This window comes from Mastigoproctus giganteus, chromosome 11 (assembly GCF_048544385.1).
Source record: "Mastigoproctus giganteus isolate SK-2022 chromosome 11, ASM4854438v1, whole genome shotgun sequence".
Taxonomy (NCBI): Eukaryota; Metazoa; Arthropoda; class Arachnida; order Uropygi; family Thelyphonidae; genus Mastigoproctus; species Mastigoproctus giganteus.
In genome coordinates this window covers 156,432,430-156,449,801 of record NC_143585.1, presented here as the reverse complement: position 1 = coordinate 156,449,801, position 17,372 = coordinate 156,432,430, and the positions used below count along the sequence as shown (strand labels likewise).

General features: G+C 38.9%; 1 protein-coding gene across 3 annotated transcripts in view; it reads left to right on the top strand.

Annotated features, from left to right (window-relative positions):
- Positions 1 to 17,372, top strand: part of LOC150078525 (mitochondrial 10-formyltetrahydrofolate dehydrogenase) — a 910,691-nt gene that overhangs the window by 597,585 nt on the left and 295,734 nt on the right. For all 3 annotated transcript variants that reach the window (XM_090385282.1, XM_090385283.1, XM_090385284.1), the window contains one exon: positions 16,260 to 16,453. In XM_090385282.1, coding sequence (XP_090241408.1) covers positions 16,260 to 16,453 — 194 coding nt within the window. The remainder of the gene's footprint in view (positions 1 to 16,259; positions 16,454 to 17,372) is intronic.

Sequence of the window (17,372 nt, the reverse complement as noted above, 5' to 3'; positions counted from 1 at the left end):
TTGCTGTTCATATTCTCAACCTATAGATGAAGGTGAAGATGAGCACTTTCTAGAAAATGTCTTTTTCAATGAAGAAGTGAAATTCTACTTGTCTAGTAAAGTTAACGTACACAATTATTGCATGTGGAGATCTAAAAATCCCCACTCAGTTTGTAAACATAAGCATGATAGTCCCAACTGTGTGCACTGTCCTTCAGCCATGTGATGAGGCCATATGTCTTCCACGAAAAACACTGTGAACTCCACAAATTACCTAGATATGCTCAAATTGTAAGCTGCACCTCAGCTGGAAGATATGCAGCTGCATGCGTTCTATCAGCAAGATGGGGCATTACTACACTGGTTCTTGCATGTGCATGATTTCCTAACTGATGGATCAGCCAGAATGGTCCCATTCCATGGCCTCCTCATTCCTGGGAGGTCACACCCATGGATTTCTTAGTATGGGGCTACATAAATGACAAGGTGTATGCAAAAAAGTTAACAATATCACAAAGTTAATAGACCGGATTGAACAGGCAGTGCTTCCATATCTCAAGATAAAACTCTTCAAAACACTTGGAATGAAGAGCAGTTGTGTGATAAAAAATTGTTTCAGTTGCTTAATGAAGTTTGTTTAATGCAAACAGTTTTACAATACCTATTACTATAAAATTTTAATTGAACTTTATAATCAGTTGAGTAATTTATAGATAACTTGTACATTACTATCACCATCAGATGTAAATGTCTCATCAAAAGAGTTCTTGATTATTACAACTTCTCCCTCTGTAATGGTAAATCACACTATTAATGAGGAAAGGATGCCATGATTTCCTTATGTTCACCAGCATAGATTTATGCTCACATTCTTCTCTCAACTTTCATATGGTAGGTGAATAGTAATCCTGTCAGCAGCAATCGTTTACCTCATTCCTACCACCTGTGCTACCCACAAGGGTAGCACAGTTGGTAGGATCGCCGTCCTCCCTACACCAGGTGGAAAAGACCTAAGTTCGAATTCCGTTGATGACAGGAGGAAGTTTTATGGGGTCCTTTTTTCAAAGTGTAGCGGAGTTAGTCGGTCTTAGGCGAGGGTAGTATGGTTTTGTCTCTTCCAGAAACTTGGATTTTTCATCCAGCAAGCAGAAAATCGACCTCAGAACACATGCAGTTTACAGACAAATACACGGAACAACATGGCCCTAGTCACTGATGCTCCTAAAACTCAACAGCAGCTGAATATACCATCTTGATATTGTCCAAAATACTTCCATCTAGTATCACCCAAACTGTGACCCCGGGTGCCCAGCGTTTCCATGGCCAACAAATCACCCAACACCTATCTATATTCGAGGTTTACTGCATCAGAGTTGAAGACTCATTTGAGGCAACAACAACTTATCATGTAATGCAGAGTGAGGCAACAGTTGCGATCACATGATAAGAGCATAGCGGTACTGAAACTGCGATGTTGCCATGTGTTTTTCCTTGAGCCATAGTTGATAACGTAGAGAAACTTGCTAATATGAGACCCGAAAGAGGTTTTTTCACCAAATTAAAGTTTGTTAGAACAAACTTTCATTTGGTGCTGTAGAGATCGGTAGTTTGAATAAATTCAAGAACTAGACAAAGTGTTTAGATCTGATGATTAGGTGATATTGAATTATTATTTTTTTTCCCTTGTTTTGGCTGATGCTGTGTAAACCTGCTTTTTTTTGCATGATTTAGCACTAGTAATGTTAATATTACTAATCCTATTTCTTCTCCACCTTCCAAAAACTGTTTCATAAAATTCCAAATTCTTAAGACTATTTGTTGATTCCTATTCCCTTGCAAGCACTCAAATGATTTTAAGATAGAGAGCTCCTCATGTGATTCTTGTTGAACTTAAGTAGAAAAACTTCTCCCATAAGCCAACAAAAATTTATACGTTAGGCCATCATATTTTTTCTATCTATTATTATATTACACAATTGTAGAATTTGATAACAAAAAAAAAAAAAAAAAGTAAGTCAGATTTTACAATGTTAGAAGTAAGTTCACTTTGAATATTTTCAAATGTAGCTCTCCCTTCCTCTCTCTTTCACTTGGAAACTTGGAAAAGGCATTCAACACTGCTTAATTCTAGCAGGCAAGGTGTACCTTAAACAGGATCTTATTCTTAAATTATTCTTAAATTCTGGAGAGTCTGCTGACGAGGCCACTAGTGACGGTCGTGTTCAAAGCCGCTAAGTGGATTTTTCTTATTTATTGATTTGAAATTATTGTTTTTCTAAAACTTTTGATTTAAATTTAGTAGTATAACATTATTTTGTGATTTTTTGATTAATTTGGTGTATTTATTCTTTACTCGGCCTTGTAAAAGTATCGGTAAGGGTTTCCACGTGTTCGTAACTGCCGTTACCGTTAGTAACTTTCCCGCCATTGTGATACCGTACTAGATATACCGTAGGTTATATACCGTACTAGATAGCGTTAGTTGAACTTCGTTAGCAGTTAAATTGTACTTTTAAATAAATACATATAACGACTTAGATTACAAACATAATATAATTAATTATATTTAACATAATTAATAACATAACATAATTAATTATAATTAATTAATAGAATCATGACTCAGACCAGAGCAGCAAAGCAAAAGGCTCAAGCTAATGGAAGTGCTGTGGCTCAGCGTAGAAATGAGGGGGGGCAGTTGTCCTCTGACTCACAGCCTTATAAAATGCACTGTTTGCTTGATGTTTGCAGAGCAATCGGGTACGGGACATGATACTGCCATGGGGGATGCCTTTGTGTGTGCGCGATGCAAGGAGTGTATCGATATCAGGCAACAACTCGGCGTTCTTGTGGGCCTATATGAGAGCTTGAAGGACAGGGTGGATGCCCTCGAAGAAACTAAATTGAGGGGGCCCATCAAGCTCTCAGCTGCCCACATCAACGCCAGAGCTTGCACTTGGGCATCGCGTGACACAGAGGCAACCCCTAGGGCAGAATGCGCTGGTCCCGAAGGAACTAGTAGTTGTTGGTGACTCTATTGTCAGGGCAACGGGGAACATGCTTTGTAAAAAAGATAGGTGGAACAGGACCAGGGTATGTCTGCCAGGGGCAAAGGTTGATGACGTTGTAGAGTGAATATCATCTTTTAAGGGTACAAAAGGTGATATAGTTGTACATGTTGGCACTAATAATATTAAGAGTAGGAGACCGGCAGAATTACTTAACAAGTACAGGCCACTGTTGAACAAAAGCCGAGAATTAGGGTTGAATTTGAAAGTGTCTGCAATTCTGCCCAGACACGATAGGAGGGAGTATATGATGAGAGCCTTGTCGATCAATTCGGCCCTGCAAAGATTGTGCAAGGCTCAAGGGGTAGAATTTTTTTCAGCCTGGACTGTACTTGTTAACAGGAGAGATTGCTTCTACAGGGATGGGATACACTTAAATAGAAAGGGTGCAAGAATATTTGCTGATGCTATCGAGGCAGTGTTAGGTGGGTCGGAAAACTGCTAGCTTGGGGGGAGACAAAAACCAATAGATTGACAGTAGCCACTGGCAGAGGTGAAAGACATTCTTGCACTGCTTCTATTAGAATGAGCAGAAGCCTGAAAAACAAGATGCATGGTATTTCAGAGACTGCTGGGAGCCATTGCGGTACAAGTAAACACATGGGTTGTGTTAGGGTAGCTAAGAATAGAAACAGGTGCAGGTATACTTGCGGGTATACCAATGCTAGGAGTTTAGTAAATAAATTTGATGAATTTGAGGTATTGCTCAAAACATCAAAGGCAGATATTGTTGGGATATCAGAGACGTGGTGTCACACAGATATAAGGGATGCAGAACTGCAATTTGGGGAGTACAACGTCTACAGAAAGGATAGACAGGATAGGAAGGGAGGAGGGGTTATGCTATTAGTTAAGAAACACATAAACACCACGGAAGTGAAGCCAGTCGACATTGCTGGACAGTGCAGTGTGGAGTCAGTTTGGTGTGACATAAACATTGGGAGATCAAAATTGAGAGTAGGAGTGTACTATAGGCCTAATGACTCTGATGAGTATAATAAGGAACTGTACAGGGAAATAGAGTGGGCCAGTAAATCAGTGTCTTATAATGGGAGATTTTAATTTCCCAGATATTGACTGGAATTTATGGGCTGGTTACTCACACACTAGCAGGACTTTTGTGGATTTATTGGATGATTGTTTTCTACATCAGCATGTTCGGGAGGCATCTAGAGAGAGTAATATTCTTGATTTGATTATCAGCAGTGATTCTTCATGCATTAAGAATCTGCAGATAAATGAACCACTAGGTGGCAGTGATCACAGTGTGCTGAAGTGGGATTTACTCAAAGAGGTAACTACCATTAGGGGTAAAGGGAAGGGTTATTGCTTCCGTAAAGGCGACTACGATGGACTGAGACAGTATTTAAATTCTATACAGTGGGACCAACTGATGATGTTACCAACAGCAAATTCAAAATGGGAAGCATTCAAAGAACTTATCTTGGAAGCTACTAGGCTTTACATACCAACTAAGAAATATTGTTCAAGGTTTAGGCCAAAATGGATGTCAGATGAACTAATGAGGCATATGGCAGAGAAGAAAAATGCATGGGATACATACAAATTAACACATGACACAGAAGCCTATGATAGATACAAGTTGATATGCAACCAAGTTACAAAGGAGGTTAGGCAGGCGAAGGCAGAGTACGAGAAATCCTTGGCAAGGGATGCAAATAAAAACAGCAAAGAGTTCTTTACTTATGTAAACTCTAGAAGGAAGGGGATGAATCAGATTGGTCCACTTGATATTGATGGGTCAAGTGTTGATGATCCTGCTCAGGTAGCTAACAAACTAAATGAATATTTTGCATCGACATTCACACATGAGGAGTTATTCAGCGAGGGGAATGCCAGAGGTGTATTCAACTCTAGCAGTAAGCTACAGAATCTTGAAATAACTGGGAGTAAAGTGGAGGAGAAACTGTTGAAGATAAACACAAGAAAGGCACCCGGGGTGGATGGGATCTATCCAGTTATATTAAAGGAGGCAGAAAAGGAAGTAAGCAAACCCTTAGCCATAATTATGAGAGCTTCCTTGGACTCAGGGGAGGTACCCATAGACTGGAAATGTGCAAATGTGACCCCAATTCACAAAGGAGGATCAAAGGCTGACACAAGTAATTATAGACCTGTGAGCTTAACTTCTGTTCCAGGAAAATTAATGGAGGCACTGGTTAAAGAAGCACTGCAGGATCATTTAGACAAGACTTCAGTTATAGCTCAGACACAGCATGGTTTTGTTAAGGGGAAGTCTTGCCTGACCAACTTGATTGGATACTATGATGCAGTCACAAAAGAACTGGATGCAGGGAATAACTTTGATATTATATACTTGGATCTTAGAAAGGCTTTTGATACTGTTGCACATGGAAGACTGCTACACAAATTGGAGCAGTGTGACATTGGAGGCAAATTGCTGCTATGGATAAAGGGGTGGTTGAGGGGGAGAAGACAGAGAGTGGTAATCAATGGACACTGCTCATCGTGGACTGATGTTATTAGTGGAGTCCCTCAGAGCTCAGTGTTGGGTCCATTATTGTTTTCTGTATTTATAAATGATATTGATGATGGTATATCGGGCTTAATGTCCAAGTTTGCAGACGATACAAAGGTTGGAAGGGTTGTCAAGGACACTACTGACACTATGCTGCTGCAACAGGATCTGGAAAGGTTGAGCAGATGGGCTGAGAGGTGGCAAATGAAGTTTAACATTGACAAATGTAAAGTACTACACATGGGAAACAGCAACCCCAGAGCAACGTATCAACTCTGTGGTACTACACTGACAGTGGTAGAGAATGAAAGGGACTTGGGGGTGGTTGTGCAGGCAGATATGAAGTTCTCTGAGCAGTGCAGACGGGCTGCAAGAGTAGCTCATGGAGTATTGTCAATGATATACAGGAATTTTTCCAGCAGGGATAAGGAGGTGATTATTCCATTGTATAAGGCGATGGTCAGGCCACACCTAGAGTACTGTATACAGGTCTGGAGGCCTCATTTCAAGAAGGATGTAGAGCTGCTGGAACGAGTACAGAGAAGGGCAACAAGATTAGTGAATGGAACAAAGGGGTGCTCTTACAAAGAAAGGCTTAAGTTTTGCAAATTACAGTGTCTGGAGACTAGGCACCAGCGAGGTGATCTGATAGAGGTGTATAAAGCCTTGAATGGTTTAAGCATGCTCAATGCTGATGGGATTCTTCCTCTAGCTCAGAAAAATCACCTGAGAGGGCATAAATTCAAATTGAGGAAAGACAGATGTAGGATAGACGTGCGGAAATTTGCCTTTAGCCAGCGGGTGGTTGGTTGGTGGAACAGACTTCCATCCCTTGTGGTGGAGGTTAATAGCCTAAATAAGTTTAAGGCTCAGCTGGACAGGTATTTTGAACGAACAGAGGGGTGAAGTGGAAGTGGGTTTTTTTTTTTTTTTTTTTGCTGATGCTGCATAAGCTTGCTTTCTTGCATCAAATGCCTCTACTAATGCTAATGCTAATGCTAATTATAAATGGCACTCTTAAGATCAATTATAGATTATTAGCAAAGGTGGTGCATCCTGGATTTTACTCCATTCTAGGAAAAAATTGAGAGAGAGAGAGAGACTACATATAGCTTATGGCAATGTGTCTCCCCACAGCCTTCAACAAATTTGATTTTAAGTAATGTTAATTTAAATAATTAAAGTGTTGGAAAGGCGTTTTAAGAGTTATGTTAGCAAATAAATAATTTAAAAAAAAAATAGTACTACATGGATAAATATGAAAACCTTTATTTATGGATTAGTTTATTACCCATACAGAAGTAAATTAGGAGGGGGGGGACTTGATCCTCACATTTTGAGATCTGCTTTCTTCTGTAGATTAGCATAATGGCCTGAGAAGAAAGGAGTAAAAAAAATAAGAAAGTTTAAGTTTATATTTTTATATTGAAATTGAATCAGAGCAGCAAAGCAAAAGGCTCAAGCTAATGGGAGTGCTGTGGTTCAAGGGAGAACTGGGGGGGGGGAGCATTTGTCCTCTGATTAACAGCTTTTTCAAATGTCCTGCTTGTTTGATGTTTGTGGACAATCAGGAATGGGACCTGGTATTGCCAAGGGGAATGCTTTCTATGCATACAATCTAAGGAGTGTGAGGACTCAGGCACCAAATGAGCATTGTTGTGGGCCTATATGAGAGCTTGAAGGACAAGGTAGATGCCCTCGAAGGATCTAAATTAAGGGGTCCATCAAGCACTCCGCTGCCCACATCAGTGCCAGAGCTTCACTTGAATATCACCAACACAGAGGCAGCCCCCAAGGCAGAATGTGCTGGTCCCACAGGAACTAGTTCTCAGTGATTATTGTCAGGGAAATGGGGAATATTTGTGCAAAAAAGGATAGGTGGAACAGGGTCATAGTATGTCTGCCAGGGGGCAGAGGTTGATGACATAGAGCAGATATATTTTAAGGGCACAAAAGGTGATATTGTTGTACATGTTAGCCCTAATGATATTAAGTAGGAGACTGGCAGAATTACTTAAAAGGTACAGGTCAATGTTGAAAATAAGCCATGAGTTAGGGTTAAATTTGACAGTGTCTGCAATTCTGTACAGATACAATAAGAAGGAGTATATGATGAGAGCCTTGCTGATCAATTCGGCCCTGGAGAGATTGTGCAAGGTTCAAGGGGTAGAATTTTATCAGCCTGGTTTGTGCTTGTTAACAGGAGAGAGTGCAATTATAGGGATGGGATACACTTAAATATAAGAGTATCCCATCCCTGTAGGATGAGATACACTTATATTTGCTGATGCTATTGAGGCAGTGTGAGGAGGGTTTGGAAAACTGCTAGCTTGGTGGGGGAATACATGGACTAATAGGTTAACAGTAGCCGCTAGCAGAGGTGAAAGTGATTCTTGCACTGCTTCTATTGGAATTAGCAGCAGCCTGGAAAACAAGGCGCAGCAGATTTCAGGGACTGTGGAGTCAATGCAGAACAAGTAAATAGATGGGCTGTGTTTGGGTAGCAAAGAATAGGAACAGGCACATGTATACTTGTGTGGACACCAATGCTGGGAATTTGGTAAATAAATTTGATGAATTTGGTAAATAAATTTGATGAATTTGAGGTGTTGGTCAAAACATCAAAGGCAGATATTGTTGGGATATCAGAGATGTGGGTGTCACACAAATATCAGGAAAGCAGAAATGGAATTTGGGGAGTGCAATGCGTACAGGAAGGATAGACTGGATAGAAAGGGAGGAGGAGTTATGCTATTAGTTATGTCTATCAACATGGATTGACAGAGTAGTGTCGAGACAGTTTGGTGTGACAGTGGGAAAGCAAAATTAAGAGTAGGGGTGTGTTAGGGGCCAAAAAGGGTGAACAGAAAGTGGACATGGAAGAGTCCAAATGGATTAACAACTAATGAAATTGACTTCATCCTCACTAACAGAAGATATATTGTGACTGATGTTACCGTCCTGAATAAGGTAAATGTTGGAAGTGATCACAGAATGGTAAGATGTACACTTGATATAGATGTAGGAAAGGAAAGGAAAAAACTGACTCGAGTAAATAATACAAAGGTCTTTGAGATAACAGAAGAGGAGAAAAAGCAGTATGTACTGGAACTTAAGAACAAGTATGAGCTTCTGCAGACTGCTGAGGACCAAGATATCGACGAGGAATATTACAACTTTTTGAAAGTGATAAAGCCCAAGAAACCTATAGGGAAACAGAAATCCAAAGAAGAAAAAATTAGTCAAGAAACACTTGTCATGATGAACCAAAGACGACAAATGAAGAGCAAGAAAAACACTGACAGGGAGAAAATTGAGTATACTGAGTTATGCAAAGCCATTAGAAAGAGACTCAGAGAGGACATAAGAAGATTTAACACAAGAAAAGTAGAACAAGCATTAAGGGAAAACAAAGGATTTAAATCAGCAGCCATGAGCAGTAATACAGAAAGACAAATGATACTGAAACTGATGAATAGCGATGGTGTACTTATAAACAGCAGAGAAGGCATAATTCAAATAGCAGAAGACTACTATAGAGAATTATACAAGGAGCGAGGGAATGATACCAGCAGTGGGGAAGATGGATTGCAAAGTAGCAACACATACGACATACCCGATATTCTTCCTGATGAGGTAGAACATGCATTGAAGAAAATGAAGAATCGGAAAGCCCCGGGGGAAGATGAAGTTACTGTAGAGTTAAAATTGGGAGGAAGAGACATAACGCAAAAACTGGCAAGGCTCTTCACAAAGTGCATTAGAAAAGGTGCGATGCCTAAGCAGTGGAATAATGCAATCATAGTTTTGCTGCATAAGAAAGGAGATAAATCAGAAATTGGAAATTATAGACCAATTAGCTTGTTATCCCACATCTACAAGTTGTTCACAAGGGTCATTACTAACAGATTAGAAAGAATACTTGATGAGAATCAACCGAAAGAGCAAGCTGGCTTTAGGACAGGATTCTCAACTATGGATCACCTTCACGTAATATCACAGCTAATGGAGAAAGCAAATGAATATAAAACACCATTATGCCTGGCATTTGTGGTTTATGAAAAGGCATTTGACTCCATACAGCATAAGGCAATGTTTCGGGCACTGGAAAGACAAGGCATAGATACTCCATATATTATGATTTTGAAGAAAATATATGAGAGTGCTACATCCTTTATTAGACTAGACAAAGACAGTAGCAAATTTAAAATCGAGAAAGGAGTTGGACAAGGAGACACAATATCTCCGAAGCTGTTTACTGCTGCCCTTGAGGAAGCTTTCAGAAGATTAGACTTGTCGCAGAAAGGAGTCAATGTGAACGGAGAGTACCTAAACCATTTACGATTTGCAGATGACATTGTGTTCATAAGCCACGATCCCAAAGAATTAGAGGAAAATCTTAATCAGTTATGCACAGTTAGTAAGGATTTTGGACTAAAGATGAATATGGCTAAAACAAAAGTAATGATGAACAAGTATGCCACGGAAAGGGAAATAATGATTGAAGGAGCAGTAATTGAAAAGGTGGAGTCATATACTTATCTGGGACAAGTTATTAGCTGTAATAATGATAAATGGCTGGAAGTCAAGAGAAGAATAAATTTTGGATGGATAGCATTCAGGAAATATAGTCACATACTGAAGAGCAATATCCCAGTTTGTCTGAAACGTAAAATAATGAATCAATGTATACTCCCCACCATGACTTATGGAAGTGAAACTTGGGCACTCACCAAAAGAATGGAAGAGAAGCTAAGAACTACACAGCGAAGAATGGAACGAATTATATTGGGAACGAATTATATTGAGAAACACATGGATTAGGCAGCAAACTCAAGTAAAGGACATTCTTATCAAAACTAAAGAACTAAAATGGTCTTGGGCAGGACACATACCTCGAAGACATGATGACAGATGGACTAAGAAAATAACAGAATGGTACCCAAGAGGAGCTAGAAGAAAACCTAGAAGACAAAGGCGGAGATGGATAGATGAAATTCATGAGTTTTTGAGTAGTAAATTGATGGCCAGTGCTCAAAACAGAAGGAACTGGAAAGTTGCTGGAGAGGCCTTCATCCTGCAGTGGATTGAAAATGGCTGATGATGATGATGATGAGGGGCCAAATGACTTTGATGAGTATAATAAACAACTGTACATAGAAATAGTGGGCCAGTAAATCACAGTGTCTTATAATGGGAGATTTTAATTTCCGAGATATTGACTGAAATTTGTGGGTTGGTCACTCACTCACACACTAGCAAGGCTTTTGTGGATTTATTGGATGACAGCAGCGTGTTCGGAAGGCAACTAGAGGAAGTAATACTCTTGATCTGATTACCAGTAGTGATTGTTCATGCATTAAGAATCTGCAGATAAAGGAACAACTGGGTGGCAGTGATCACAGTGAGCTGAAGTGGGATTTACTGAAAGAGGTAACTACCATCAGGGGTAAAGGAAAGGCTGTTTGATTTTGTAAAGGTGACTATGGTGGTCTGAGACAGTTTTTAAATTCTATATGATGGGAGCAACTGATGATGTTACCAAAAGAAAATTCAAATTGGAAACATTCAAAAAATTAATCTTGGAAGTTATTAGGCTTTTCATACCAACTAAGAAATACTGTTCAAGGTTTAGGCCTAAATGTATAAACTGATGCGACAGAAAAAAAAAATGCATGGGATAGATATAATTTACAGGTGACATGGAAGCCTAAGATAGATATAAGCTGGTCTATAACCAAGTCACAAAGGAGATTAGGCAGGCAAAGGCAGATTATGAGAAATCTTTGGCAAAGGATGCAAAGAAAAACAGCAAACAGTTCTTTACTTATGTAAAATATAGAACGAAGGGAATGAATCGGATTGATCTACTTGATATTGATTTTTCAACTTAATTTTGATGACCCACTTAATGTTGATGATCCTGCCGAGGTAGGTAACAAACTGAATGAGTATTTTGTATCTACATTCACACATGAGGAGTTATTCAGGGAAAGCAATTTCAGAGGTGAATTAAACTCTGGTAGTGAGCTAGATGGTTTTGTAATAACTGAGTGCAAAGTGAAAGAGAAATTGTTTTAGATGAACATTTTAGAAGGATGTAGAGCTGTTGGAACGAATACAGAAAACAGCAACAAGATTAGTGAATGGAACAAAGGGTTGCTCTTATGAATAAAAGCTTACGTTTTGCAAATTACAGTGTCTGGAGCCTAGGCACCTGCGAGATAACCTGATTCAGGTGTATAAAGCCTTGAATGGATTGAGCATGCTCAATGCTGATAGAATTCTTCTTCTTGCTCAGAATAATCGCCTGAGAGGGCATAAATTCAAATTGAGGAAAGATACTTGTAGGATTGATGTGCGGAGGTTTGCCTTTAGCCAGCGGGTGGTTGATTACTGGAACAAACTCCCATCTGTTGTAGAAGTTGATAGCTTAATAGAACTAGACAGACATTTGGAGGGATGTCTTTTTTGGCTGATGATATATAAGCTTGCTTTCTTGCATCATGTGCCTTTACTAATGCTAATAAGAAAGGCACCTGGGGTAGTAGTAGTTGTAGTGGCATGTGATGCAAGAAAACAAGTGTATGAGCTTATGCAGCATCAGCCAAAAAAAAAAAATCACACCATTCCCTCCAAATGCCTATCCAGTTCCTCCTTAAATTTATTCAACCTATCAACTTCCACAATGACAAATGGAAGTTTGTTCCAGCAATTAACCACCCGCTGGCTAAAGGCAAATTTCCGCACATCCATTCTACATCTGTCTTTTCTTAATTTGAATTTATGCCCCCTTAGGTTCGTAATCTGAACAAGTGTAAGGATCCCATCAGAATTCAACGTACTCAACCCATTCAAGGCCTTATACACCTCAATCAGATCACCGTGCAGGTGCCTAGTCTCCAGCCACTGCAATTTGCAGAACTTAAGCCTCTCTTGGTAAGAGGATCCCTTCATTCCCCTCACCAATCTTGTTGCCCTTCTCTGTACACGCTGAAGTAAATCTACATCCTTCCTAAAATGAGGCCTCCAGACCTGTACGCAGTACTCAAGGTGTGGCCTGACCATTGCCTTATACAGAGGGACAATCACCTCTTTCTCCCTGCTAGCAAAATTCCTATATAACATTGACAAAACCCCATGAACTGCCCTGGCAACCTGTCTGCATTGCTCAGAAAACTTCATCTGACTTCACAATTACTCCCAGGTCTCTTTCATATTCTACCACCTTAAGTGTAGTACCACACAGTTGGTACGTTTCTCTGGGGTTACTTCTACCCATATGCCGTACTTTGCATTTGTCAAGGTTAAACTTCAGTTGCCACTTCTTAGCCCACCTGCCCAAATTATCTAGATCCTGTTGCAGTAGCACACTGCCATTACTGTCATTAACAACCCTGCCAACTTTGTATCATCTGCAAACTTCAACATTACGCCTGATATACCTTCATCAATATCATTGATAAATATACAAAACAACAGTGGACCTAACACCGAACCCTGTGGGACTCCACTAATAACATTAGTCCATGAAGAGTAGCACCCATTGATTACCACCCTCTGTCTTCTCCCACTTAACCATCCTTTTATCCATTGTAGCAACTTACCCTTAATACCATTCTGCTCCAATGTGTACAATAGTCTTCCATGCGCAACAGTGTCAAAAGCTTTCCTGAAATCCAAATATATGATATCAAAATTATTTTTTGCATCCAGTTCCTCTGTAACCACATCATAATATCCTATCAAATTTGTCAGACAAGACTTTCCCTTAACAAACCCATGCTGTGTCTGAATTATTGCTGCAGTCTTGTCTAGATGATCCTGCAGTGCATCTTTAACGAGTGACTCCATTATTTTACCCGGAACAGAAGTTAAACTAACTGGTCTGTAATTACTCGTGTCACCCTTCGATCCCCCTTTGTGAATTGGGGATACATTTGCACATCTCCAGTCTGTGGGAACCTCCCCTGAGTCCAAGGATGCTCTCATAATTATGGCTAAGGGTTGCTTAGTTGCTTTGCCGCCTCCTTTAATATAACTGGATAGATCCCATCCACCCCAGGTGCTTTTCTTATGTTTAACTTCAACAATTTCTCCTCCACTTTGCTTTCAGTTATTACAAAATCATTAAGTATCCTGCTACAATTTGATAACCTTCTGCCATTTTCAAACCTTCTGCCATTTTCAAACCTTAATAATTCCTCATGTGTGAATGTAGATGCAAAATACCCATTCAGTTTGTTTGCTATCTGAGCAGGATCATCAACAGTCGAACCATCGATGTCAAGTGGACCAATCAGATTCATCCCCTTCCTTTTAGAGTTTATATAAGTAAAGAAATCCTTGCTGTTTTTCTTAGCATCTTTTGCCAAGGATTTCTCGTAATCTGCCTTCGCCTGCCTAACCTCCTTTGTGACCTGATTACAGACTAGCTTCTGAGTCGCTTGATAATTTATATGCATCCCATGCATTTTTATTCTCTGTTACGTGTCTCATTAGTTCATTAGATAACCATTTAGGGTGGATAGGATCTATCGAGTTATATTAAAGGAGGCAGAAAAGGAAGTAAGCAAACTCTTAGCCATAATTATGAGAGCTTCCTTGGACTCGGGTGGTACCCGTGGACCAGAGAAGTGCAAATGTGACCTCAATTTACAAAGGAGGATCAAAGGGCGAAACAAGTAATTACAGTCCTGTTAGTTTAACTTCTGTTCCAGGGAAATTAATGGAGGCACTGGTCAAGGAAGCACTGCAGGATCATCTAGACAAGACTTCAGTTACAGCTCAGGCACATCATGAGTTTGTTTATGGGAAGTCTTGTCTGACCAATTTAATTGGATACTATGATGTGGTCTTAAAGGAACTGGATGCAGGGAATAATTTTGATATCATATATTTGGATCTTAGAAAGGCTTTTAATACTGTTGCATATGGAAGACTGCTACACAGATATTAGCAGTGTGGTATTAGAGGCCAGTTGCTGTGGAAGTTCAGGGAATGACCACCGCATATCCTCAGTCCGAATAAAGGGTGAGGGTTGGCGTCAGGAAGGGCATCCGGCCGTAAAAATTGCATGCCAAAACAATAAAAACGCTGACCCCATATAATAATGGGAAAAGGCGAGTACAAAAAAAAAGAGAAACACATGGATAGGCAGCAAACTCAAGTAAAGGACATTATTATCAAAACTAAGGAACTGAAACGGACTTAGGCAGGACACAGCTCAAAGACATGATGACAGATGGACTAAGGAAATAACAGAATGGTACCCAAGAGGAGCTAAAAGAAAACCTGGAAGACAACAACAGAGATGGATAGATGAAATTTAAGAGTTCGTTGGCAGTAAATGGATGGCCATTGTACAAAACACAGGCAACTAGAAAGTTTCAGGAGAGGCCTGCATCCTGCAATGGATTAAAAATTATTGAAGACATGATGATGTCTTGAATAATTTTTTGAAATTCCTCTGCATACTTTTTTTAGCAGCTTCATTATTGGCTGGTGCACTTTCACCCTGAATGCTTATGTTATATAATGAGAAACAGTTTTTAAATTGCTCAAACCAACCTTTACTGATAACACAATCAGAGTTAACAGATGATTCTCCATTTTCTTTTAAATGGCTATAAATTTTTAGTGCCTTTTGGTTTGATTACATTGACATCTAATGGTATCCGTTTTTTACAGTCAATCCAAATACTGGGTGCTTTTTCCATTTTCTCAGTTATTGGCGCTCAGGGACAAGCTGTCATAGTTGCAGAATTGATAGATCTAGCAGCAACAGCAGTCCTAATTTTCTGTTCATTTTTCTTTATGGTCCGGATTGTTGCTTCATTAAAATTTAAATTTTTTGCAATATGATACCTTCCCCCTTTTTAAGATGATCCAAAATTTGTATCTTTGATTCTAGAGAAATAAATTTCTTTTGAGTGGTGTTTTTTACTTTCCTTAGGCATAATTTAGGGCTGGAATTTAATTTACAACGATGAAATTATTCCAGTATGGTTCTTAAGAATAAAATTTAGTAATTCCTAGCTGGAAAAATTTATAAACAATCAAATAAAAACCAAAATAACCTTACAAAAGCCTTAAAATCACAAACTGCACACTTCGAAGTCAATTTTTTATGGTCTCAAACAAGCACAAGTTTAATAGCACAGAACCTAATACAGGGATTTTCCAAAAAAAATAAATAAATAAGATACTAGGATTTCACAATTTTTTTTGCATAATGACTAGCGAGTCAACAATGGGGATTCACAAAAAAGAATGGAAATTGAAAAATTACATCCAATATAATAGCAGGGTTCCTCCCCCCACACACAAAAGCTTGAAAATACTGTGTTATGCAAGGATTACCACAATTCTCCAACTGTGTTAGAGTGAAACCACATTGCTGAAGTACCGTGTTATACAAGGGTTGCCTGTACTTAGTTTTGTTAGATTGTTTTACATTTTAAGTGCCAGTATAAATATTTTATTGGTCCAAGAATTTTGCAGTATTTTCTGCTGCATGCTTTGCAACATATTTAAAAAATACTATAGCTAATTTTTGACCAGGGCTGCAGTAGTTTGCAGAATACTTAAGAATTTTTTATTCTCTAAAGCACACTAAGACTGAAAGGACACCCTGTTGTGTAACAGGCACACTACTTTATAATAGCAGAATGCATTTTATATTCAACTTTTTGTTTGTTGTTTTTTAATAGTGTATGTGGTATAATTACACCCTGGAATTATCCACTAATGATGGTGTCCTGGAAGATGGCTGCGTGCCTTGCAGCGGGAAATACTGTAGTTTTGAAACCAGCCCAAGTTAGTTCTCTTAGTGCTCTGAAATTGGCTGAAATTACTGTTGCTGCTGGATTTCCTCCAGGAGTTATAAATATTATTCCAGGAACAGGTATATTCTAAATATATTAGAAGATTTGTGTGCATGCCTTAAAACCTTGATAAATTGAAACTTAAGAGCCTATTTTCATATCTGAATTAATTGGTTTTGAATTATCCATTATTTGATTTTTGCCCCAAAATTTCTCACGTAAAAGCAGAGAGAAATTAGTTTGAAATTTGTGTTATGTGATTTCCTGTGCAATTTATGCTTTCTTAATAGTTAAATGAAGTTGGTTTTATATTTGCATGTATGTATGCACTACATAGACTCTAATTACATAAAAATATTAAACAATAAATAATGAGAAAAAAGATGCTCATTTTTGGTATCACCTTTACTAAAATGTTGTTGGATCCATTTTATGAGATAAATTGTAACAAATGCCCAGATAAACACACCCCATCATAGACAGATAATAATATCACAAGTATAAATGTTTAAACTTTTTTTATACATTTTAGGCAGAGAATGATAATTTCAGAAATTTATATTTTTGAAACTATCCTTGATTTTAGCTGCTTTGAGCTGGCTTGTAATTTTTGAAGATGGATTCATTTAATTTGTCAATCACTTTTAAGACGTTATTAATAATGCAGTGATCCAAGCAGATCAGTATTGAAATGGCAGTTTTAGGTATCTTGCATGAGTCTAAAAAGTTCCTGCTCTTAGTGTTCTTCTCTGTTTTGCTCACTGAAAGGAGGATATTGTGAAGTGCAAGGCAAGAGTTTACCAGGGCACAGTGGCGCAGTTGTTACAGGGCTTCAAGATGAGTGGAGGAGGGGGGGGGATCACTGCAAATACTGTGCAAGGGATAAAGATATAACCTTCAAGTGCATTTTGATTTACTGCAGTTATTGCTTTTTTTCATTTACTGGTTTTACATTTCTTATGGACTGGAACTGGACATGCAAACATGTGGGGAGTAGTT